Here is a 24,801-nt window from a genome sequence, read left to right as displayed (position 1 = left end):
ATTACAGCTCAATTTCCGGCTCGTCTAACGAACCTTCGGAGGGACTGAAAAATTTCATCGTCAACCGGCACAAAGTAATGATCGTTCTCCGCAATGTAATTTGACGGGGCGAACGAAAGGAGATTTTGCGTCGAAGGGGTTTGAAATTCTTCATCGAAAGATATCGCGGCATCCTTTGACGTGCGGGAGAAACGCAAAGAAAAAAAAATAAATAAAAAATAAACAACAAAAAATCCGTCAAGTTCTTCAGAATTCTTCTGATCGTTACGACGTCTCCCCGGTGACCTCGACTCGGCCTCGACATCAACTCCTATAGTCGCCGGAAGCCTGAAAAGTGTAAGATTGCGCGACCTCTGACCTTTCTCGACGCTCAAGGCTTTCAATTCAACGACAATTTTGGACTCGGTATTCAAACTTTACGTTACCAGTCTGAAAGGTGGTTCTCTCAACCATGGGCCTTGTATCCAACACGTGTATAACCTTTTCCTAAGTACACACGTGATATATTGTGTACACAACGGCGTCGCAAACGCGAAGGGGTTGCGGTACAGCCGGCCAACTACCGGATACGTTGCGTGGGATTTTCACGGCGACGCTCCGGAATTTCCCACACCAATAACCGTCCGCGGATGAGATTAGTATTTTCGTCCTCGGAACAACGCGAAATCAAACAAACTCCGCCGACAAACCTATTCGAGCCTTTTTCTTCTACTTTCACCTCTCGCGTCGCCGTCGTCGACGGATAAACTTGTAGGTCGTCGGACGTTTCAACCTTACTCGGTCGCCTCCGTTGCATAAGAGTTGTTTTATCGTCGTCCTTCGCGTATACGGCGATTAACTTTCGACCGTAAAAAAAAAAAGAAGCGCCGGTTTATGGCGCGAAGAAAAACCTCCGACTGCACAGCGTGCGAGTTACCTTCGAGCATTGTGTACTGCGACGTGCCGATAATCGAATCAATGTCAACGATGCGAACAGCGGCCGACTGGCCCACCTGCGAACGGAATTAACCGCGATTCTACCGTCCACCCACGTCGCGACGCGAGTTATGCATTTTGACGAATCCGATGGAGATCTAGTTACGTGGAACGGAGGAGCGAATGACGATCGAAATCGGTGGTAAGTACGGGGTGGAAAGTACGGCGGAAACCGACCGGGCGATCGACCGACAAAGTTGCGTAACCGCCACGGTAGGAGCGACGATCGGAAGCGGGTGGTAGTCGCGGAACGTTGAAGTGGGCCAAGCAGCGAACCGTCTTCTCAGCCGCTCGATTCTTTCTTTCGAATTTCACTCGAAAAATCTTTTGTTCCTCTCTGCGACAAAGTAATGACGTGAATGGAGCGTAGTCGCGGAGAAGTATTATCCCAGATATTCAGGGTCGATCGAGAAAACTTGAGATTTATTCTTACGTTCGACGAACAAAGCGATCTCCTGAATTCGGACGCGGATTCTTGTCCACGCCACTTCCGACCACCCCCACCCGCCCCCCATTTTCATTCTTTTCATCGCGATACTCCGCATTCTTATCCCCCCGTCTGTATCAACCGACTCGAAACTTTGACGTCCCAAAGTTCCGAACGATTCCCTACGGTTTGAACAACGCGTAGGTTTGTAACGATCAAAATGTACCTACATACCTCATACTTTCATCCGTTCAATTTTTTTTCTCATTCCCAACGCGATTGGAAAAAATTCCAGAAGATTATGCAGTTTTAGACCGGTTGTAAAGAAAATCTAGATCAGTGACGATAACCATATCAAGTTGACGGTGTACCTGGATAGTTCGGTGAAATGTGTCGTCGGATTTATCGAGTCTTACTTTACAGAGTTCGTCGGCGACGAACGCACACGACATCGTAACTCACGGAGCGTTTAAAAGTGCGTCGTGCGATTCTAATCGATGACGAACGTCGACTGGTTTGGCAACCCTCGCGTGCACCGCGTACGAAATTAGCAATGAATCATTACGCTTCGTTATTAATATTCAGGGACCGCGGGGCTTGTACCCACGTTCACCCGAATGTTACTTCCGTTACGTCGCCCCTAAACGCACCCGTACAACGCGAACGTGAAAGGTAATCTGAGATCTGGTGTCCTCGGGGTTTTGTATCCGGCCATCTCTTCGCCGAGGGATGATAATTCGGGGATCGATAACCGCCGTTTTTTTTTTTTTTTTTCATGGGCTATTAACGAATCGCGATAAGACGTTCGATGCACGTTTACCTCTGTATTTTAGGCAGGAATACCGAAATGGATGTCACTCTCCCCAGTCCCTAGAGGATATATTCGCTAAGATAAGAATAAAATACAAGAACGAATTTTAACGCCACTTTCGCGATACTTTACGCTATCTCGGATCGTGTCGGCACTCTGCTTAGCACCGATGATTGAGATTCGGCTCTCCGAAAGCTCGACCATTTTTTTTCCCTATATTTTTGGCGACGGCACATTATTGGCTGTCTTTAAAAATATCCGAATACTCATCTGGTTTAAGTTTTACAGTTTTGAAAGGACAGAAGTCTCGGGATTGAGTTGTGGATTCATACGTCCGTGATTTAGGCTGTACAGAGTTTTAGTAGATATAATAAAAAACGTTATAACTACCCATTTCGTTCTTGACAAATAACTACCGACGTTATTGTCCATTACACGAGCTTAATTCGCACATTGACATCGCCATCATTCGCCATTATTTAAGCCCTCCACCGTACAACCGACGTAACGACTTTGAATACCCTCTTGAAAAGTATACCGCGTTTTCAAAGTTCCATTTTTTACCTGCCGTGCTAGTGAGTGTATAGGACGAGAGTTATACGTAATCGCTAACAACTGTTATCAGTCATGTACCGGGTGGGGTGAAATATTGCGAGAAGATCTCGAGTTCGTAGACAACATCCGTGTCGTGAGGTAGACATTTCTACGGAACGAAACCAATCGTGGTGATATCGTCCCGCCGAAATCATTCTCCGATGTTGTTAATTAAATTAACGCCTTAATAGAAGCTGAATTCGAACAGCCGAAGAGCAACGGCAAAGCAGCCGAGAACGACGCTCGGAATGCTCAATTTCTACGTACAAGAATCCGCTAGGTCGGTAATAATTTATCGATGCAGGGAGCCCCACCCGCCGCCGGCTGAGGGTTCGCCAAATTTTTGTGGTTCGGAGATTGTCGGAATACCGAGAAGCAAAAGCAAGGAACAAGGAAGACGGATGAAGGAATAAGGGATCCGAAGACGGGCCGAGCGATAGAACGCTAGAATGTAAGTATAGGTCAGGGAGATAGGGGTCGGGATTTGGCCGGGAGAAGGCCGTAAGACTCCGCTCGCCCCGCGAGCCAAGATGCGGATTTGGGTTCGAGCGAGAAACGATGACTACAACCCACAGGTTGCCGATAATGGCGAAGATATCAACCGGCTACAGGATATGGGAATAAGACGGAAACTAATGGAACCGCGACATAACGCGATCGCGAGTTATATCGATACGGGGGGGGCGATCGTGTTACTTGCAACGCGTCGCGCCGCCTTGAATTAGGTGAGTCCTGGGAAGTGGCTCGCCCGATGAAATATTATTCAATTCCGTGTAATTCGCTCGATGTGTATCCAATGATTCATTGGATTAAAGTAACGCGTCGTGTTTACGAGCGTCGCGTAGGGTATCCCAACATCGCGTCGATTAATCGAAACTGGTGAATTGAATTTCACCCCGAACTGTCTTACTACCATCATTTTACGCCTCGTGAAACATCCCTCGGTATACCTAATCCTTGATACGTATCCTTCCAGATCACGGAGCGATTCTCAAAGATTGTACGGGCACAGGAATAACGATACACGTCTCCCGTCCGTTTGCCAAAATGGAGAAAAAAAAATGAATAAATTAATTCGGATAAAAGGAATAAAAATTCGAAACAACGAACGACCGGTGTACAAATAAGTTGATATACGAAAAAAAGCCTGATTTGCATGTATGAAAATCGAGTTGATACTCGTAACGCCGAACTCGCGGGGGCGCTCGCCGTTTTCTGCATACATACGTCTGTTTATTCCGTTTTTTTTTTCATTTTTTTCATTTTTTCATTTTTTTCATTTTTTTCTCCGGACGGGAGGGATGTTCGCGTAAACGGAAGCGATAGATGTATTTGATCGGCGAATCACGTAACCGAAACGAAATGAAATGCGATGAAATAACATCCTTGGATATGAGGCCCGCTCGATTTCCACGACGAAACGAATAGATGTTTTGCACGAAGATGGTAAAGTAACGTCGATGGCCGATGGTAACGGGGACGTGGGGGATGAGAGCTCGGACCGTTCGCCGGAAGGAAAAGGATGCACAAAGCAGGAATATTGAGGAGGCGGGAAACGCGGACAGTGAGGGATGCGGAGAGTGGCGTTGACTGAGTGCTGGCCACCGCAGCAAACTCATTACTCTTCGTTTGATGGCTTGCGCCCAGCTCTTTGTCATTAATTATAACTACGAACGAACCGACTAACAACTTAGCTATATACCAATTCTCTACGATCTATGCCTATCATGCGACGTCTCCTTCGGTCCACCGAAGACCCTATGGAATCTATGATATAAACAAGCTAGATAATAAACGGTCAAAAAAATTCTCCCTACGTATCAACATCGAAGAAAAACTCGATATACAATTTTCAAGGAATATAATTCTGGAATTTTCGAAAAGCTCTGCGAAAGTTCAAAATTTGCTCGTCTTCATAACTAAAAGAATTGAGGGAAGACATGAGGGTGAATTTTTTCTTTGCGTTCGATTATTATTCACCTGTTCGCACTATGCGTTACTTCGAGATTTTTTAAAGACTAAAAGCCTTCGATTTCCTCTTCTATTTTCGAGTGAAGAAACGAAAAATTTTGTTCAATTCAAATTCGAGTTTGCCGATCAAATCGATCGTTCCATGGAAGTGATCGAGTTATCGCTACTTTTTTATTTTTCAAAGCGGATTAATTGATCCGTCTCGTACAGGTGTGAAATTTTACAATTTTCGCGCTACAATATTTGAATTAATCCGGTCGTTGTATCGTCCGGGTATATATGTAGCGTTTGGAGAGTAACTTTAATAACCTGAAATTGAATGGGGTGTAATAACTCTGATTCTCCCGGTAAAATTATACGATTTTATTAGCAACCCTGCAAGCAAAACCAGCGACTCTCGTTAGTTTACATAGTTAATTTAATTAATTTGACGTGAACGGGTTACTTAACGACGCTGCGCCGTTTACTGCTGCCAAATGCCACCCGCTACCAGACGCACCTACACACCTACCGTTGCCCCCTATACTACCACAGGCTTTTCCGAGGTAATGAAATACAATCGATTCCGCGCCAAACTTCCTCGCTATATTTCGACCAACTTAATTTTAAAGCAACACCCTATAAGTATATTATGCACGAGAGGCATTGCGTGTCAACTTGACGAGGGTCGGAACCCTCGGCGTTTCCACTCTGGTTCGAACTTTTTCACTCGTCATGCCCCAAACTGGAAGGTTGCAAGGTTCGTTTCTGAATAATTCTTTACGATTCAATTTTCCAAATTTTCCAACCCCTGCCACCGATTATCCGAAAACTCTGAGCGCTCGCGAAATTGTAAAAAAAAAAAGTTCGGCCGAACGTGTGCAAATATTTGGTCAGTTATCGGTTTCGCCGGTGTCATTTCGAAGCCAAGCGATTTTGATGAATCACTCGATCGCGAAAATCTGCGGAATAATTCGCGGTCGCGTTCAAGCGGTTGAATTTTTTATTTTTTTTTTTTCGCAAATGCACCCTCGTCAAAAATCGATAAAGTTAGGTACATCATACGTACTCTCGTTCTTACGCACCTTTACTCGAGGAAAGTGCTTCCAAAAAGTTTTCATTCATACGTAATAAAAATTCAAGCACAATGAATAAAACCCGAGTCACAAGAGTATTCGAAGGGTGTTGTGCCATTCGAAAATCCGGGTACCCGGGAAAAATTGACACTTTCCAATATCACATTGAAATCATATTTGAGTAGCGGCGCAAAAAATTTCAACCGTACATGATTTATCGAAGGGAAAAAACGAACGAATAAAAAACCCAGCTCAACGGCTCCACTGAAATTGAAAATTTCGCATTTAATGGGCCAAACTAAAATCTACTTTTTGAATTTCACGGAAACAATGGGGACGTGATTGATCGAACCTTTTGCGAACAAACGTAGCAGATACAGTTACCGTTTCTGAATATGATTCTGCGACTATACCCCCCACCCCACCCCCCTCGAATTCATGGGGTATACGCATCGAAACGGTGGGAAAGGCTTCGTGAAAATCGAGTCTCGCGGTAGCCTGCAGTGATTAAATTACACGATTCGCGTGTGCTTCTCTGCAGCGAACACCGGTATATTTCCATGAGTGAAAAAGAACAAAAAAAAAAACTTGGTGTTCGCATTTTACTCGGCGATTGAATGCCGACTGTCGGTGCTCAGCAATTAAACCGGCTGCCAGAACTAAATCTGCGTTCGCAGCTCTCGAGCGCGACGTTGGAAATGTTTTTCCAGTGAATGAAAAAGAAGCGCGGATGAATGACTCGCGCGCTGGTAGGACATTGTTTCGTTGCATTGATCGTCTGACTGTAAACGTGTGTTCGCGACCCGCGGCTGCTCTTCTCCGTTTTTCATTCTTCGAGCTCCGCTGCTGCAGCAGGACCCTGACGTCACGTTCCCTTTCAACGAAGGACGTAGACGTAAGCGTAGGTGGTTGCCAGGAATCAACCGGTAGCCTGAGGCTGTCCTTTGCAGTAGCTGAAGTCATCGCGATCCGCTCGTCGTACAAAAAGCGGCTTTTTTCAACGGGGCAAAAATTTCTCTCCTATCTTATTCGCTCGGATTCTCGGGATTCTTTGTGCCGCGATTTCTTACGACGATAGAAAGATTACGTGGAACGATACGATTCGAGTATTACGAACGTTCGTTTACAGATTACGTCCACGAGTCAAAGGTACCCACCCTCTACTTTTTTTCGAAAGAGAGAAAAATCTTTCGTCGCGCGATCCGAGGCTAATTCTGCTTGTAATCAAGAACCGAGTGTAATATTCGTCGAGAGCGTGTCCGCGCTGTACACTAGATCGCGAAAAAAGCGAAAAAATAAAAAAAAATCCAACATTTCGCGAGTAACGAATAATCGATAACATTCGTACCTCGTCCCGGCAATCTGTGACGTAAGTGTCCCGATTGAAATTGCGGATGGATAATTTTTGGACGAACTGCATGCGCTCTGATTGCGAAGTGCTCGGTGTCGTAAAGGGTAGACGCGACTAACGATAATCGTCGAACGTCGGCAACGGATGCGGTTTTCCGCTCCTCGCGAGTCCTGCGATCAAACCCACGGAGATCGACTCGAATCTACCGATTGGTCCGGAATATTCGAACAAATGCGTGAAAAAAATTGCTGCAGTTCTTCAGATCAAACGTAACCGAAGGCATCGGTGAAAGAAAAAGAGAAAAAATAGTTCGTGCATCGCCCCGTCAGCAAATACGTTCCGCGAAACTATAATCAGGACAGCTAGGTCGGGCGGGGGGAGAAATTGGTTCCGCGTAAAACAACTTTGAGACGCTCCCGAGGTGGATGAAAAATTCTTCGAGTTTGATGAGTAAACATGAAGCACGGATCGTAGAAATTCCGCGATATTCTCATCCCCGATACGCGTACGCCGAACACGCGATTTCTTTCACTCGGAATAAATTAGGCTAGAAAAGCAACCGAGGGGAGTGGGTGAGTAAGTACCAATTGCGTCTACAACCACTTACGGAAATGTCTAAGAAATTTCCATGATTTTTATAGCCTTTGAATTCTGAACACGTTGTATATATTTATTTTTTATTTTTTTTATTTTTTTTCACAACGCATCTCGACGGTACGTAGGTCGGAATGTAGCTTGAATCCACGTACACCACCGCATACTCCCCAGCTCTACGTCATACGCTTCCGTTTACGTCATACGGACCGGAGAGAGACGGAGAGATAGGGAAACCTAGAGAGAAACGCGACACGGAACGTTCACATCTACGTTTCGCTAGTATTGGGTGTATATCGTATAGAAGTTTGGAGTGATTCAGATGTACACGGATTGGGTACGAGGGTCTTTAATTGACCCGATTCATCAATTGCAGGAGAAATTTCAGCGGCTTTTATGCGAAAGACTTGAACTTAGGTACAACACGTGACCTCCTCATCGCTAGTTGATCTAGTTAGTTTTATCCCGCTTCGCGTTTCACTTTAAAATATTTCTTTTACTATTTCTCTCACGACTGTTTTACGATGATTTTTTTCATCCAGTTTTTCACCCCGTATCGCGATCCCGCTAATCAGAAAAATATTCTGCCTCATCGTTGCCTTTAAAAATCACGAGAGATATGATACGATATAGACCTCGTTGGTACAGGAACTCGAGAAAAAGGATTTTAGAAAATTTACTAATCTGGAAACGCAGATTCTGGCAGCATCGAAAAAAATAAAAAACACCTCCATTGTCTTAGATTTAACATTCAGATTTCATTATCGATCGGAAATGTGCATGTTCGTCCGATCCTGTTTCCGTCCTCTGTAGACATTGAATTCATCGAGAGACTCTGAAGTATGTCGAGCTGTTACTTCGATCGAAAAGCCAACCGATCCGTCAGCTGCATTCGTACGAAGTGGTAACGGGAACGCGGTGAAATTACAATCGCGTTTCGAACCATTAACCGAGTGAATTAAACTTCCAAGTGGAAAGCCCTCGGAGACAAACTCATAAAACGGTGTTCGCGAGTCAGGACGGTGTCTGCAGGCGGTATAATGTCGATATCGCGCCCCGTCGCCTGATATGCGGCTGGTTATTGGGCAAGTAATCAGCGGAGCCTTGGCACTCGATGTCACATACGTCGCCGGTGTTTGATGTACTAAACGTCGTGCCGGGGTAACGTCGCGCATACGGAACGGCAGCTTATATTAAATCAGCTGCCAGAAATTGTTTCGCCCAACAGTGGGGAAATTCGGCTACCCGTGAAACGTCGCCGTTGTTGCTTCTCGTCGATACGTACGTACATCGGTCCGCTCTCGTAACAAGAGTTGCGGACCGTCGTCGCGGAGCGGAGGACTCCTTCTGCCTGAAAAGTTGGCGTCGTCGCCTCTTCGAAAGTGCAAACAAAGAAAGTAATTATTCCCCAACCGTACTACGGGTGCGGTTATTTGGGTCAGTTGTTTGTGAAACGGCGAACTTTTCACTCGAGTGTTAAAAGTGACGGCTTTGTCAAAGTTCGTCAGACCGGAATAAAACGAATCTCGTTTGTGCGACGCGAAACGTTCGGGCGCGTTCATTTTTACGCCGTTACCAAAACTGCCGAGACTTTGAACAACTGCGGGGCGCGGAACGGAGCTCGAGAAAACAACAACGCGCGACATCTCCGCCTCTCTCGTATTGTTTCTACATTTCCTTGATTAAAATGTTTCCCACTTATTCTTATTCTTCTTCTTCTTCTGCCGTCGGATCGACCCCCCGATCGCTGTTTTTCGCAAACGGCCTCGAATCAACCGCTCCGAAAACGGATACTCAAACCCTCGATTCGATGTCAGAAATATAACAGGGGTAACCCGGTAGACGTAGACGTCGGTATCGTATCAGAAGTACGTCCGACTTGGCGAACGCCGTCATTGTTCGCGATTTGGACCAGAAGTTTGTTCGCACCGCGAAGTTCTCCCGATTGAGCGAGCCGATTCTCGTCCGGAATAATTACCGGCGACTTCCCCGAACAGATAAATCGCGCTCGAGTTTCGTTCGCGCGAAGCTTTAAACACGATTAATTTCACGTGTATTTCGTGTTCCAGGTGATATCGGAATACTGCAGAACTCGACTGCAGACGAAACCGTTCTCTCACATAGTGATGGATATGTACAGAGAGGTGGTTCGGTGTCCGCAATACGTAGCGAGGAAACGAAGCGCCCTTCAAACCGCAAGGGTATCGAAATCTCGACAGCCACGTCAAACCCACCAGCAACAGAACCAACAACATGCACAGTACGCACAAACCAATTTTCCGAAGCAAAATCACCATCACCACCACCACCATCATCAGGCCAAAGGAGCGTTGTTCAAGGTCCAGTCTCGCAATTCCCGCTCGCAACCGAATCTCCTCAGTTTGTCCGGGAGCGAAACTATGTCTCTGGAAAACGGCGGAAGGCCGGAGTTCCAGTCGCAGGTCAACATTCCGGGAAATCCAGGGTCCGTCAGAATTTTACCAACGGTTGTACACCACGCGAGAACAAGCTCCCAACCGACTACTTGTTATCCGGAACGCAACAATGCGCAAAGTTACAACTCACGCACACCCCATACCGGAAGCGGTAACAATCTCGCGACGATATCGTCCGGTCAAAATCGTCAGAGTTACGGGAATATATACAGCGATCCGATCTATTCTCTTCCCGTGAAACCGTTTCTCAGCTCTCAGGATGTCCGGAACAATGACCTTACCAAATCCGCGAAGAACGACCCGCGCGATCAGATTAATTTCAAGACAACGGACGCCGCGTACGTTCAAAGATTGTGCAGGAGTGAAAATTCCGGGCAGCAAATTCAGCGTTATCGGCGAGAGGCGTCCAATCCTCAACTACGTACGAGATCGACGGAAGCGAATCCCACGCGTTGCGGCGTCCCGACGCAGCTTTCGCTGTACACCGGAAACGGGGATCCTCCAACATCGAAATGTCGAAATCAACCGTCGTCAGATTCGGCGGAAAATAGACCCGGTCCAACGTACGGACATCCGACGAATCAGACTGATATTTTAAGACAACAGTCGTCGACGGGTGAGAAAATTTTCACCCCACGGGGTCCCGTACCACCCAAACCGCCGAGAATCATCACCACCTTGAAGAGGTCCGCGGTGAACTCGGGACCGGAAACGGAATCAGGTCCACCTGTGAAACCGCCCAGGTAAGAATCACTTTTTTACATGGCATTGCATGAGCATGGATTCATTGTAGTGGAAAAAAAATGCCTTTGCTATATTGTCAATGAATGCACATTCGACGTGTTGGAAATCAAAGAGAAAATGAAAAAAAAAAAAGAAGGAAACGAAACGATGTAAGAGAAAATTAAAATTCTCGAATAATTTTAAATTACTTTTCACTTTACGTCAAGTAAATTTTTCTTGTCAAATTTGTCTCCCGCCTTATAAATCCCCGAGGGCGGACCCGGAGGGGGTTCGAGAGGGGGATTTATTCAGTCGAGCGCTTAATTAACAATTCTCAAGGTTGATTAATCCCTGCGTCACGAAAAATTAGATCAAATTTTCTAGATGTCTGAAGAAAAGTGCCCGGTAAATTTCAACCCTCCGAAAATGTCCGCCTCGCTCTATTGCTCGGTTTGAATATCTACAGTACTCGTACATTCCCCCTGCAAACATCAAGAGGGAGGAAATCGTTTGAAGATATTCTCTGAGGCACTAACTTCCTCGTAGTCTCGGATAATTTTCCTGACGAACGTAACATCGTGCATCAAAATTAACCCCTCGACTAACCGACCTTGACTCTCGAAATTCTCTCGAAACCAACTGCACAAAAATTTCAAGCTCACGCAACAATTTCAATCCCCAATAATCATCGGCCTTTCGCATTATTCCCATATTTTAACAGGAGCGCGATCAAGTGCGGCCCGAGAGCACGTCGAGGAAAAGCGGTCCAGAGAGCACCGTCTCGATTATATCGCGCGGCCGGCGGACCCTCGAGATCATTGAACAAGACGCGATGCGTTGGTCCGGAATTTGTAGTACGTGCCAATCAACAGCCCCGGCAATTGGTCGTCGGCGATGTAAAAGTAAGTCAGCTCGGGCGTGCCTCGCCATAATATCGACTCTTGCGTTGCTCCTCTGATTTCAAGAAGCTACAAAAATTGAGCAAAAATGTTTTCCGGTACCGGGAATCGAACCCGAGCCTCCTGGGTGAGAGCCAGGTATCCTAGCCACTAGACAATACCGGATGATGTCTGAATCGCATCTCAACAAAACCTCAGGCAGAGCTTTTTGTCGCCACGCGATCAAAAATAGCTGAAAACTGTGTCAAAAAAGCGACGTTACAACGTTGGGACTCGAGAACTCGATGTGAATAAAACGGAGGAGCGTCCCATTTTCGTCCCAAGATGTGGCTGTTTTTGCTCAATAAGATGGCTAAGAGCTTTTAAGAACTTTTATGAGTCAGGATGGCCGAGCGGTCTAAGGCGCTGCGTTCAGGTCGCAGTCCACTCTGTGGGCGTGGGTTCGAATCCCACTTCTGACAATTTTTTATTTTGGGGCACTCGTCTTTTTTTGTCCCGAGTCGATCCTCCGACAAAATGTATCGAGGACAGCCGTCGAGAATAGCGGTCACTCAGACGATCTTCTCCCTGTTTCAGACTGCCTCTACCAGTCGCGTAGTGGTCATACTTCTGACCGGACAAAGACTGGAGGTAACTTGTGATCCGCAGAAAATCACGGCGGGAGAACTCTTTCAGGTAAGCATAATCGATAGTCACAGCAGTTCGCGTTCCGCCGGATTCAGGTGTGCGGGGTCGAGAAAAGATTTGAGCTTTTTTTTTCCACACCCGGAAAGGGTTGCTCTCCATCGAAAAGTACATCGCGTGTCACGTGGGAAATCGAGAGCTGCAGGAGTGTCGCCCGGGGGCGGTGAAAGAAATTCGTCGTATCCGACCCCCCCAGCGCAACGTGTGAAAGTTGGAAAGGGTAGCGAGAGCTTAATTTTCGACCGACCAGAAAAAGTGGCGCTTGAAAAAAGGGGGTGGTTCAGACGAAGGCGGTAATATCGATTTTCCGTCATGACGGTGGGCGGGGTAAAAACGGAGATAAAGAATAATCAAATTTCAAATTTATCAAAGTTAAAAGCTCTGTAATCCGCCGGGGGGTTTGATAGAACTGATTAAAACTCGATCAAGGATATAATTCGATCGTTGAAAACTATCCTACTGAAAGTCGACTGCAGCACGTGGGGACTACCGATAAGCTTTTCCAATCCAATTTATCGGCCGATTATATCGAAGCGATATATATATATATATAGATTTTTCTCTTGTCCCGGCATTTCCAAAGATCGAATAAAATTGTACGAAACTATCCTCGTTACGACTAACTTGGTCAAATCTTTTCGATAAAATTTCACGAGGTGTAGAAAACTCGCGTCACACCTCGGCTACAAATTTATCCGCCTAGGAGAGAATTTCGCTCTGGCTATTCGCCAATTTTCGCGAAAAAGAATCAGTCTAGGTTTGATGGGTTCTCCGAGCATCCCGTTTACGTATGATCGATGCACTTGTCTCTAATCTCACGAGTCACGGGCATCGACGGGAGCCGCTGACGACGTTCCACCGATTCTCGTCAGTTTCCGTATAAGGAAACAAAAGCTGAATGTGAAGAAAAATTCAGCCGCACCTCCGGTTCGTTACTTAATTTCCATAATCCAACGTACCTCGACTGTACCTCGTACTCAGCTATGCAAATAGTCGCTCGGAATAGACTCGCTGAAATTTGGATTTCACTCTACGGCGATATTACCTGTACCGGGGTACGTCATCACGCGTCAGGTTAGTAAATGGAAATTCTTCCCGTCAACATTACAGGAATGAAATATCTTCGTTTGTTAACGACCCCTCGCAAATCTTCTCTTCGGAACATTCGGCGCTTGTGATAAGGAACTTCTTCCCCAGAATTTCGGTATCGACCATCGCGCCACGAGTCGTTGCAGTTTCATTAAATTCAAAAAGCTCGTCACGAAGGTATTTTCTCGTACGTGTACGAACGTGTGGAAGATAACTGGCGTGAAATTCCTTCTCGTTTTTTTTTTTTTCTTCAAAATTTTCGTTCAGAAACGCAGTGACAATTTTCGAACGGGACCTCGATAACAATGCATTCTTGACCGCCCCCCGGATGCGATGGAATCTCACCACGGTCTTTTGTGATCGGAATTCTCCGTAGGAAACGGTTATACCGGAAGAAACTTCCTTTTCCCCGGTTTACATTTTGCTATGGAAATCGCCTTCATCAGACATCGCTTATCTCTCACATTTACTCGGCAATTTGCATTCGGTTTACCATAATTGAAGATTTAAGCTAAGCAGAGGCGGCGGTCGCGGATTCGTAACGAGGATCAATTTTTTTTTAATCGTAAGTCCAATTTTATTTTTACATCTTTCAGACGGTGGTCCAGGCGGAGAACCTCGAGGAGAATTTTACTCTCGGTTTGGCGGCTTTACTGGCCGGAGACTTTGCCATTCTTCCTCCAGATACGAAATTGAGCAAAGTAGCACCCCCGGGATGGCTGAACACGGGGAAAAACAAAGGTCTCTTGGGCCTACCGACGAGCTTCATGCTTTACTTCCGGCTCCGATTTTTCCTACCTTCGCTACGGGGATTAAGGTATAGCCTCTGAAATATAAAATATACCTCATTATAACAAATCCTTTTATCCGCTACTCGACTTTATAACCGGGCAACTCGTTGTTATTACCGACCCAACCCAATTTGACAGGGATAACTTTTCATCGTACACACACACCCCTGCATAACGATCGATTCGTTTCAGAAGCTGGTGCTCCAAACATCTCCTGTACCTGCAGCTTCGCCGTTGCATATTGGAGCAACAATTGGTCTGCTCGTTAGGTCAGCTTATAAATCTGACCGGTCTCGCGCTTCAGGCAGAGTTCGGAAACTACAGTACGAACGTGAGTAGGAATATACCGTTTGTCGGGGGGAATCTGGAAATTCCGGAATTAGCGATGGGTGGTGAAGTTTTTTTCTTCGCGATTTATCAGCGTTCGAAACCACAGCCGTTTCACGAAATAACGAGCCGCGGTTTCATCGCGGTAATCGCGGTACGCCTAATTCAGTAATTAAGGGTCCTGGTGCGCAAGCCCGTGTTGCGGTCGGCCGTGAATTTCCAACTTGCATAGCTCGGGCTACCGGGGTAAACGGGCACACCTTCCAATTTCCAGGAACACGGTTGCGGTGATTACTTCCTCCTGGAACACTACGTACCGGAGTCGCTGGTCCTAAGCGGCGAACAGGTCAAATCCGAGCTACCTGGAAGCACCGAAGTCCTCCGTTCTCAGTTACATCAGGCCCACAGAGACAGGTTCGGCCTGGACACTAACAAGGCTGAGGAAATGTTCATCGCTCACACTCAAGCGCTGAACGACTACGGTGCCCACTATTACATCGCCACTCTGGATACCAAGGAATTGACGAAGGTCATCGCTCAGCAGAAGTTGAGTAGCGGTGCCGTCGGGACTAGCAAAGATCAACGGAAGACGACCGACGGCATCTACTCGGAAACGGAGAACATTTACGAGCTGGACAAATCCTCGGATGACCCGATATACGGGCAAATCGATTTCCCTGGAATCGGCGGTGACAAGGAACGAGGCGGGAATTCGTACACCGATCGGGAACACAAGACGGCGGCGAATGTCGCCGAAGGACTCTACGCCGTACCGAGACCCAGGGATTCGAAAACCTGCGGTAACGAGCCGAACAACAACGTCGGCGGCAATTCAAAAAATAACATCCACAACAACAATAACAATAATAACAATAATAATAACAACAACACCAACAACAACAATCATTGCGGTATCGGAAGAACGAAAAAGTCGAACGAGAGCGGAGTTTGGCTGGCTATTCACTCTGACGGATTGAAACTTTTCGAAAGGGGTGGAAATCCTAGGGAAAAAATTGAACTCGCCAGGTTTCAGTGGCGCGATGTTCAGACACTCAGTTACAGTAAAAGTTGCCTCTGTATACACAGCAAACTGAATGGGAAACGATGCAAATTTAAGCTGAGGATGGATCACAGGAAGTAAGTATATATTTCGAGGACCGTTTAACTCCGGGGAAGTCGCTAATTCCTCCTTTCATTTATTTTTAGAAGCTACTTCGCCTTCAAGCTGACCTCTCTTCACCACCAATTTTTCCTGAAATTTCGTGCCGAGCTCAGCTCACTTCAAGGACTCGCGGCGGGTCGGTATCTCTATAATTTTTTTTTTTTTTATATTCAAAACGTTCCATTGCGAACGCGAGTTTTTATCCAACGAAACGTTCCCCTCAGAATTTGGAGTCCCGTTGACGGTGGAGCCGAATTCACCTCCGCCCAAGTTGAAACCCGACAGCAGCAAGACGAAAATATCGATCGCCGAGGCCACCAAGAAACAGCAGAACCAAAAGCGCTCCGTGATGCAACTCGAGGAGTTCCAAAACAAGGAGAATGAAAACCCGCAAAAAAAAAGCAGCCTCGCGTCTCAGGAACCGATTCGGTATACTCCCGAGGAAGATGCCCTCTACGCTCAAGTTCACGCGCGATTGGAACCGGAGGGAGCGTCACGAGACGCCGAAGAGGAATCTGACCGGGGACTGATCGGTCCCCAGCATCATTTCGCCAACGATGATCTCGTTGAAACTGTAAAAATTAAACGTGACAAAGAAAAGCTCTACGCTTATGCGAAAATTGGTCCACCGGAGCGGAACGAGTACTTCAATCCATTGACGAAACCTCTGTCTTCGGACGACATCGATCTACTTTTACGGAATCAGGATAAAACTGAAGATTTGTACGCGGCGATCAACAAAAACGGGCTGCCGAAAAAGTTCAACTTCCCCGTACCCGACGAAGTCTGGAACGTCAGCGACGTGACGAATCTCAAGAAAAGCGCGCAGCAGGTGAGAATTCGAGGTCCCATGGAGGAAAAAAAAAAAAATGGGAAATAGTCTAGTTTTTCGTTATTGGAATAAAACGTTGTTTTTTTATCCAGGCAAAGACTTCGAGCCTCCCCAACTACGGGACGCCGCGACAAATGACCGGATTTCGAACGCCGAGTCTTCCTCGCCGACTCGGCGTAAAAATGGGAACCCGGGCTATCTACAGTAGCTTGCAACGAGATCCCACCCTTGCCGACGTCACCAGTGACCTTGAGTCGCTGTCGCTAAAATCCGACACCACCTCCTCGGTCCGGTCGGCATCAGCCGACTCACCCCTACCGGAAGCCTACGTACTCAGTGAGTATATCATATCGATCGGGTTCGAGGAACCATTGAAAAATTGAAGGAAATCCCAGTTTCAATTTATTTATCACTTTTTTTTACAATCGACAGACGCAGACATCAGATCGGACGACGAGACGTTCAGAGTCCCCGTGGATGAAACGATGTCCGCCTCGCTGATGGCCAGGCTGGACGAACTGTCCTTCGTGGAGGAGCGAATTTTGCACTCGATACAACTGGAGCGTGGCCACGGGGGTAGTATAGGTCTGCAGGTAACCGAAGGGAGCGACGGCGGTGTCTACGTCCAGGCGGTATCTGTTGGCGGTTCTGCGGATATGGCCGGTAACGTGAACAAGGGTGGGTTTGAAAAACGATTCGATGATATTTGGTTCGAACGCGAACCGCCAAAAAGATTTTCAGGAGTTAAGGGCAGAATTTTGTACCATTTTTCTTATGGTGATTTACAGGAGATCGCATAGTCGCAATCAACGGGCAAAGTCTCCTCAATCTCCGTTACGAGGACGCTCTGAGGATGTTGCAGAGTTCGTCGGAAACGGTCGATCTTGTTCTGTCGCAAATCTTACCCCGCGGAAACGCGGGGCAGACCATGAAAACCGTCGATTCTCGTCAACAAGGACCGATCGAGGACAATTATTTGCAGTAGGTTCAACCGGTTTTCTCGTTCTCTGATCGCGGATTTTTTTCGACTCAACTTATTGTTACGGCGAAAATTTCTATTGCAGAAACATCAGGTTCGATATGGCGTCGGAGCTCGATTCAACGAACGCCGGCATGGCGACGAAATGGTTGAGCCAGAAGACCCACGAGATCGCATCCGTGCAAAATACATCCAGCGCTTACAGCAGCGCTTCGTCAAGTGCCATGGGAAATCACAGGGGTATAAATACCCATTACCTGACCGATGTCATCGGTGACACAACCCTCAATTCTGCCAGCATTTTACTTGGCATTGAGGACTTTGACCTGAGCCGTACCAGCCGACAGGTCTTCATTTAGAGACTGATCGCAACCCGCAGCACCAGGTAAGGCACAGACATGCTTTGCACCGTAAAACTCAATTTCCAATAATTGAAAGATAATTCCAAACGGTTTTCGGAAACTAGACATCGTCTAGGATTTTTCATCGATTCCGTTTCGACTAAAAAATCAATCGGCGACAAATACGTGTCAAAAAGTTTAGAAATACAGTCAAGCTTCGCGTAACTCGGTGACACCGTTTGAAACGTTGATTCGCAGTCAAAGGCCCGTGATACGGCACACTGCGTTGGTTGCGATAGTCGTAATTGAGTTCACGTTGCGACTCGCTCAATTCCTAAGGGTTAGCAGCTAGGCAAGTTCCCATAAATCGGTGCGGGGATCGGATCAAAGGCACTCAAGATTTGTGCAAAGTTTGCTTTCATCCTTACAGCCTGTGGGAATAAAGTAGTCCGTCGTAAAATACGGTTTATAGCTTTACCGAAGTGTTCTTCTGTGAGCTTGAGCCGCGCAAATGGGATGCGCCAGGGTGTCGAGAACTCCGAATGCAGAGACTCGCTCGGACAATTCTATTACGTACGAAACCGAAGGTGTCCCTCACTCGGTACTCGGTCCCCGCTCGCGTTTCTTGGCACGCTAATCAAATTACATTCATCCATTTAGCGAAGCACTGCTTCGGGCTCCCGGTTTTACCGCGCCTCCGCCGCCGCGGCCGTTGTCCACGCGCCATTACTCCCCAGTTACCGACGATTATCCAACCTCCGATACTCGTTACAGACATAAGACGTAGAAACGCAGCGGCTGGCTATAAGACAAAACTCTTTAGCGGACCGTCCTTAAGTCCGGTCGGTCGATCGATCGGCTCGCGTCGCAAGGGCGTTACATGCTCGCCGGTGACGCCGCCGCGCCTCATTCACACTTTCTTGATAATTGAATTTTCATCGGACCGTGAATTATACTTTAATGACATCGAATTTTTGAACGCATTCGGAAATACGTCGAGATGGAATCACGACGCTGCGAAGATAAAAAATCGCTCCAAATTAATCAAAGCTTTGCACAAAGCTTTGAAAATTAACCGAGTTTTTCTACGAGAGCTCTATTTTTTCTTTCTCTCTTTTGATCCGGTATTTTTACTTTCCAACGAAATCGAGTCGATGCAATGCCTTGCCGTGACTCCGACGAGGATGCATCCATAGTAAAACGTATTTCGTTCGGGGGAGGCCCTTTTGAAATTCGAGAACGATGGTGGTATGAACGCGATCGTGACAGCTTTGTATATTCCAGTTTCATAGAGCGAATGAACGACGTAGTGGTAGATAATGTTTCGTCGAGCTTTTACTATTCGTATTGTCTCGACTACGTGGCGATGGATCGTTAAAAAATTTCAATAGTTTCCTCGCCCGTCGAGAAATCGAGGCGAGGACAAAAAGTGTGACACGTACCGGGAATTGGAACATCGTAGAAAAAAAAAAAAAAAAACAAAGTTCACCGCCTCTCGCGTAGCCGCGAAACTGTTTCTCCTCGCAAATCCGATGTTCGTTTCACGTGGATCTAAAGCTGATCCGATAAAGAGTAGTTTACTGGAACATTGCGTGAGGAGAGAGAAACACGATGGCAGAAACAACGATTTTACCGTGGGTGTGATCTCGGGATTACCTAGAAAGTGTGTTTCTGCTCCTTTTGCTCACACCCTCTCAATCATAGCGCACATGCATTTCTCTGTATCTGAAACCTCGCGGAAAATCCAACACCGCGAAGAGCCGCGTTCGCGCGAACTTCCTCGTTAGAAATGTTCACTGGTATCCTTTGGGTTCGGGCGGAGCGAAAATTTCGCCCGTTCGCTGATCTCCTTCGATGAGACCGGCTGCGAAAATGTCTCACCTAAATATCGTCTAGCTCAATGAACAGACAGCATTGTTGGAAGAGTTGGAAAGCTTGTGTAATAATCGCTATTGACCGCGCGTTGCTACAAGCCAGCTAGCTAGGTGGTTGAGGGGCGAGGGGGGTACAGCGAGCGTTGGTGGACGTCAGTCATAGGGAATCAGTGGCAGTGTGCTCCGTCCGTCGAGCTCTGGAGTGCCATCCCGGCACTGAAAGTTCGCGTCTACCGCGTATCGGGTGATCCGCGAGTCAATTTCGGGGATCGCTTCTCTCCACTGGAACCCCCAGCATCCGGAAACCATGAAAGAGAGTGAGTTTTTAGTAGTCGAGTTTAGCTGCGATTGTCGATTGGAAAGATTGAGCACTCATTGGAGCTGTGACGAACGACGTGAGGCCAGGCGGACATGTGCTCTGTAGTCTTCGACGGAACCGTTTTTGGATCAAGGATTCGACCCCATTGAAATGATCATTTTTCTCGTTCTCCGTTTCAGGTGACCTTAGGCCAGCCCCGCCGGTTCCCCCGCGCCGATTGAAGCGCAAGAACAAACCACCCGTCGTCTCCTCTACGGACGCGTTGTCAGAAGTCACCGCTCCGACATCGGTTCCACGAGCGGAACGGAGACCGCGACTTCCTCCACCCCCGCCTCCGCAAAGGGGTCCTCCTCGACCGGAGACTCGCCCTCAGTTACCGCCACGGGGTTCCATGAATATTGCGAAAAAGGAGATTCCTTCGCTCGTGGCGAACGTCGCCGAGACCTCGTCGTCCGGACCTGCGGAGATACCGGCATCCGAGACCGTGATCGTCGTGGCTCGTGGTAAAAAACGCGGCAACAAGGAACCCGCCGAGCCTCAAACGTCGTTGTCGACGTTCGGAACGGTGGGTCCGTTGATATCCAGAAACGGCGGAGAGAAACCGCGACCAAAGGAGGCACCGCGAAGACATCATCACGATAAAAGTAAAAGCGGACGACCCAACGATTACCCGCCTCTCTTCTTCACGCTGCAAGATTTTCAGGACGTTATGGCCGACATGGAAACGTCCAGTCGAACGTTGAAAAATATGACGACCTTCGAACCGACGCCCAAACCCAGAGCGACCGTCGAACAGGAAGAATCTCCCTACCGTGATTTACCGGAGACTCCCAAAGGGCCGATCCACTTCAGAGTAACGACGACGAACGTCCCGTTCGAAAAGTATGCACCGGCGGGGTGGAACGAGGGAGGAATCGGTAACGACGATCCGAATCACTTCGTCTTCGAAGAGTACGTTGACAGAAAGCGGAAGCCGCCCCAACGCAAACAGATCACGAAACTCGTGCTTTTCGGAGACGATACCTTTGACAGGGACGACGAAGACGACGCTACCACGACCTCAACGAGCCACACCGCTTCCAGGGTCAGGTTTCTCGACGATTTTACTCGCGATGAGAATCGCCCGAAAACACCCTGCCACGAAGAGGTTGCGGAATTCGATAGCCTTCAAAACATCGATTCGCTGCCTCCCGACGACTCGGACGTCGTCGCCACGAGTTTTGAAAGAAAAGTAGAGAATCGCGACGAGATAGAAGCGCGGGACGACATTTTTTCTAACGAAGATGAATTCGGTGACGTCCCGTTCGATTCTATTTTGAACACCTCTGCTAACGACTCCGCGTCTCTCTACGTCGACCAGTCGGACAACTCGACCTCATCGCAGACCGACTTTCAAACGATTCTGGTAACCGCCACCGTCGAGCCGGTTCCACCGGAACCTCGCGGATCGGAGGATGATCCCACGGTACGGGAGGTCGAGGAAGCGTTCGTCGAAAAGGACGCGCAATCGATCGAGGAAACGATGACTTCGGTCTACGAAGACGCCTGCGAAGGGGAAACGGCGGCGAACGACCAGTCGAAAAGTTGTTACTCTGAAAAGCCGGAATCGAACGACGGATGTCCGCGGAGAGATGAAAGCGACGGTTTGCTTCCATTGTCGGGGAAAATTGAAGAAAGTGACCCGGAGAAGAAGAAAATAGACGTCGATCAATCACCGATAGACTTTCCGGACGGTCCCGACCGGATATTGGAAGCGGATGCGATCGATCGCACGAATAACGAAGACGAAGGTGAGACGAGGAGAAACGAAGACGATCGTTCGTCGGCGGAGAAATTACCACCGGGAAATCTGAGGAGGAATTCCTTCTTGATGAACATGCTGCTGCAGGAGGTTGATAACGATGTGGAGAAAATCGTTTGCCAGGTCGTTGCCACCCATCCGAAAACGCCGATCCGAAGGTGCGGCCAAGTGCAAAGTGCGTTCGAGGGGCGAAACGAGGAGGATAAAAAAAATGGAGAGGCGAGTGCTGCGGTTGACGCAAAATGTAAAGTGCTCGACGAGCTTTCGAGCAACTTTAGTACTATTAGATTAAGACCGGTGAACGGTAACTGCGTCGAAGAGGTGCAAAGACAAAGTGACGGTGATTCGAACATTGAATCGACGAAAAGCACGGGAACAAGTGGCGCTGCGGGGGTAACGGGGGACGGTGATAAATTAGATGAAATTAAAAAGAATTATAATTCGAATCGGAACCTAGATAGCGTGTTAGATAGTGAAGTTGTTAAATGTAAGGCGATAAGTGAAGAACCAATCGAGGACTCGGTGAGATCTCACAACGAACCTCGTGATAACAGCGAAGTCTGTAGTCAAAAGACTGATGATTTTAGTATCGATAAATACGGCGAGGAGAGTATCGGCAGCATACAAATATTAGAAGTTAAAACCACCCTCGTCGAAATTGAAAATGAGGAAAAAAATAACCGCGAGCTTGAACTCAATGGTACGAGCTGCGAGGGTGAGAAGCAGAAGAGCATAACGAGTATCACGAATAACAACCGACAAAACGATAGCAGCGAAGAAATGAACAACAACAACAACAGAAATAACAACGTAGATTTAGCATCGTCGAGACGTAGCGTCGACGATAAGTGTGCCATAGTCCTCCGATGTAATAATAATAATAATAATAATAATAATAATGACAATAATGCCATAACACCCGTAGACGTAAGTTCCGACCAATCCCTAAATGTTGTATCTATAATTCCCGGTAGTGTTAGAAGCTTTGTTAAATTTTACGAAATTCAGGGCGAGACTAACGTTGGTTCAAATTTTTCAACGGCCCTGACGGACAACGTCATCACGTCCGTACCAACGATTCCAACCATAAGAATTGACACGGTTCCAAACGCCAAAGAAGACAGCCCTCCAAAAGCCGTCGAATATTTGCGGAAAAAATCCTCGGCGAACTCCGACCCGGTCCGAATAGACAACGACATCAAATACACGATCGTTAGGAGGAAGTCGACGCTGGAAAAACAGCCGCGCAATACCGAGCGTGATGAAAATCCGTGCGTAAATCAACGTTCGGATAATTTCGATAAATCAAACGAACCAATATCGCGAGAACCGGTCCCCTTCAAAACAGCCGAAACGGATGAAAAAAAAGCCGTTCGTTCGCGCTGCATTCCCGTCGTTCGATCGTCCGGTATCGATTCAAACGGACAGGCGAAAAATGACGCGGACACCGAAAGGAGGAAAGAATCAAGGTCGAGGACATCCCCGTCTTCCAAGAGGACTCCGAAAGTCCAGCAGAGAACCGGACGCGGCGCAGCACCTGGAAACGCTTCCGGAACGCCGCAGGTCGGTGGTTGATCCTTACTTCACGATACCGTGCATTCGATTCTCTTCAGCTTCGAATTATTCTCTAGTGCGCACACCCTAGTCCCCGAGTGTAATTGATCAGTCGATAATTATTTAGTGCTGCGGCATGTCGGGGTCCCCGCGTTCGGTTACGATGTCGCCCCATTACGCGCATCAAAGAACCTCTCAGGTCTCGACGACTCGCGCTCGGTTAACTCCGGTACTCCGAACGTGAAGATGTTTGTTAGTTAATCTCGGCAGTCTCCGTTCCGATTCCGTGAAATTTTGACCAAGTTTGCCGTCGACGTAGTGCACTTTGATGTCTGATAAAATAAACTTGACCCATAAGATTCCAGCTGTCGGTTGAATGAAAAATCGTATTCCGTCGAGACAAGTTCACACCGAAGATCCCTATGCTCCGAAGGCCGATATTTAAATATTGTAAAGACAAGGTCGAATCTGAGCTCTTAGGTGGTATAACAGCTCGTGCTGGAAATATGGCTTCTTGAATATCGTCGTCACGATTTTAAAGCCTCATTACCGTCAGGAATAACCGCGGCACTTTAAGATGAGAAGAAAAAAAAACAATTTCTTACACTCGTCGAGACACTCGAATAACTTTGAAAAAATAATCGATGTCGTCTCACCGGCGAAAATGGCGAGAACAATTGAGCGTTTTTTTTTCTCATCCGCACGAACGGACTCGTCGTATCTCGTTTCGAAATTTGGTTTGATCATTTTTGGTTTATCGTGTGTTTCAGGATGTTTCGATGCCGGGAGTAGAAGTAACGCCGTTCATCGAGGACGTCGTACGATCAGGTACAAAAAATCATTCGGTCCCAAGATCTCCATCCTCGACCATCGGTGAACACTACACATTTTACTGCACCGTGTAGCAATCGTATCAAGATTTCCTGCTCCGTCTGAACGATCGGATCGATATTCCGACGGTTTCCTTTTCACATTTTCTCCATCTGGTACGAATTTCGATACAAGAAATTATACTTATTGTTAAATCTGACGTTCAGTCGAACCCCGAAGTTGTATCCTTGTGTCGTTAGCTAGTTAGTTGGTTAAAACCGCATCACCTACGTAATAGTACCACGTCGTTCGAGGCATTGTACTGGAAATAGGTATTTCTCGAATTGAATGATACCCGAGCCGAGAAATATTAAACGCGGGCGATGATTCGGAGAACGATGAT

At 47.3% G+C, this 24,801-nt stretch overlaps 1 protein-coding gene and 2 non-coding genes across 9 annotated transcripts in view; 2 read left to right on the top strand and 1 right to left on the bottom strand.

Moving 5' to 3' along the window:
- Window positions 1–24,531, top strand: part of LOC105687582 (tyrosine-protein phosphatase non-receptor type 13-like) — an 88,164-nt gene extending 63,633 nt beyond the window's left edge. For 3 of the 7 annotated variants that reach the window (XM_048657335.1, XM_048657337.1, XM_048657338.1), the window contains 13 exons: window positions 9,848–10,956; window positions 11,658–11,838; window positions 12,412–12,510; window positions 14,205–14,425; window positions 14,592–14,730; window positions 15,001–15,863; window positions 15,933–16,024; window positions 16,113–16,720; window positions 16,813–17,056; window positions 17,153–17,398; window positions 17,509–17,701; window positions 17,785–18,084; window positions 24,359–24,531. In XM_048657335.1, coding sequence (XP_048513292.1) covers window positions 9,848–10,956; window positions 11,658–11,838; window positions 12,412–12,510; window positions 14,205–14,425; window positions 14,592–14,730; window positions 15,001–15,863; window positions 15,933–16,024; window positions 16,113–16,720; window positions 16,813–17,056; window positions 17,153–17,398; window positions 17,509–17,701; window positions 17,785–18,058 — 4,269 coding nt within the window. In that variant the 3' untranslated portion in view covers window positions 18,059–18,084; window positions 24,359–24,531. Of the gene's footprint in view, window positions 1–3,120; window positions 3,259–9,039; window positions 9,176–9,847; window positions 10,957–11,657; window positions 11,839–12,411; window positions 12,511–14,204; window positions 14,426–14,591; window positions 14,731–15,000; window positions 15,864–15,932; window positions 16,025–16,112; window positions 16,721–16,812; window positions 17,057–17,152; window positions 17,399–17,508; window positions 17,702–17,784; window positions 18,085–20,412; window positions 20,549–24,358 lie in introns of those variants that run through there. The other 4 variants (XM_048657341.1, XM_048657340.1, XM_048657339.1 and 1 more) reach the window with 4 other exon arrangements.
- On the bottom strand, window positions 11,929–12,000 carry Trnae-cuc. The gene has a single exon. It is a non-coding gene; the product is annotated as a tRNA-Glu (tRNA).
- Trnal-cag lies at window positions 12,214–12,296 on the top strand. The gene has a single exon. It is a non-coding gene; the product is annotated as a tRNA-Leu (tRNA).
- Window positions 24,532–24,801: the final 270 nt, after the last annotated feature.

This window comes from Athalia rosae, chromosome 6 (assembly GCF_917208135.1).
Source record: "Athalia rosae chromosome 6, iyAthRosa1.1, whole genome shotgun sequence".
Lineage (NCBI taxonomy): Eukaryota > Metazoa > Arthropoda > Insecta > Hymenoptera > Athaliidae > Athalia > Athalia rosae.
Note: the sequence above shows the minus strand (reverse complement) of the source record. Positions and strands in the feature narration are given on the sequence as shown.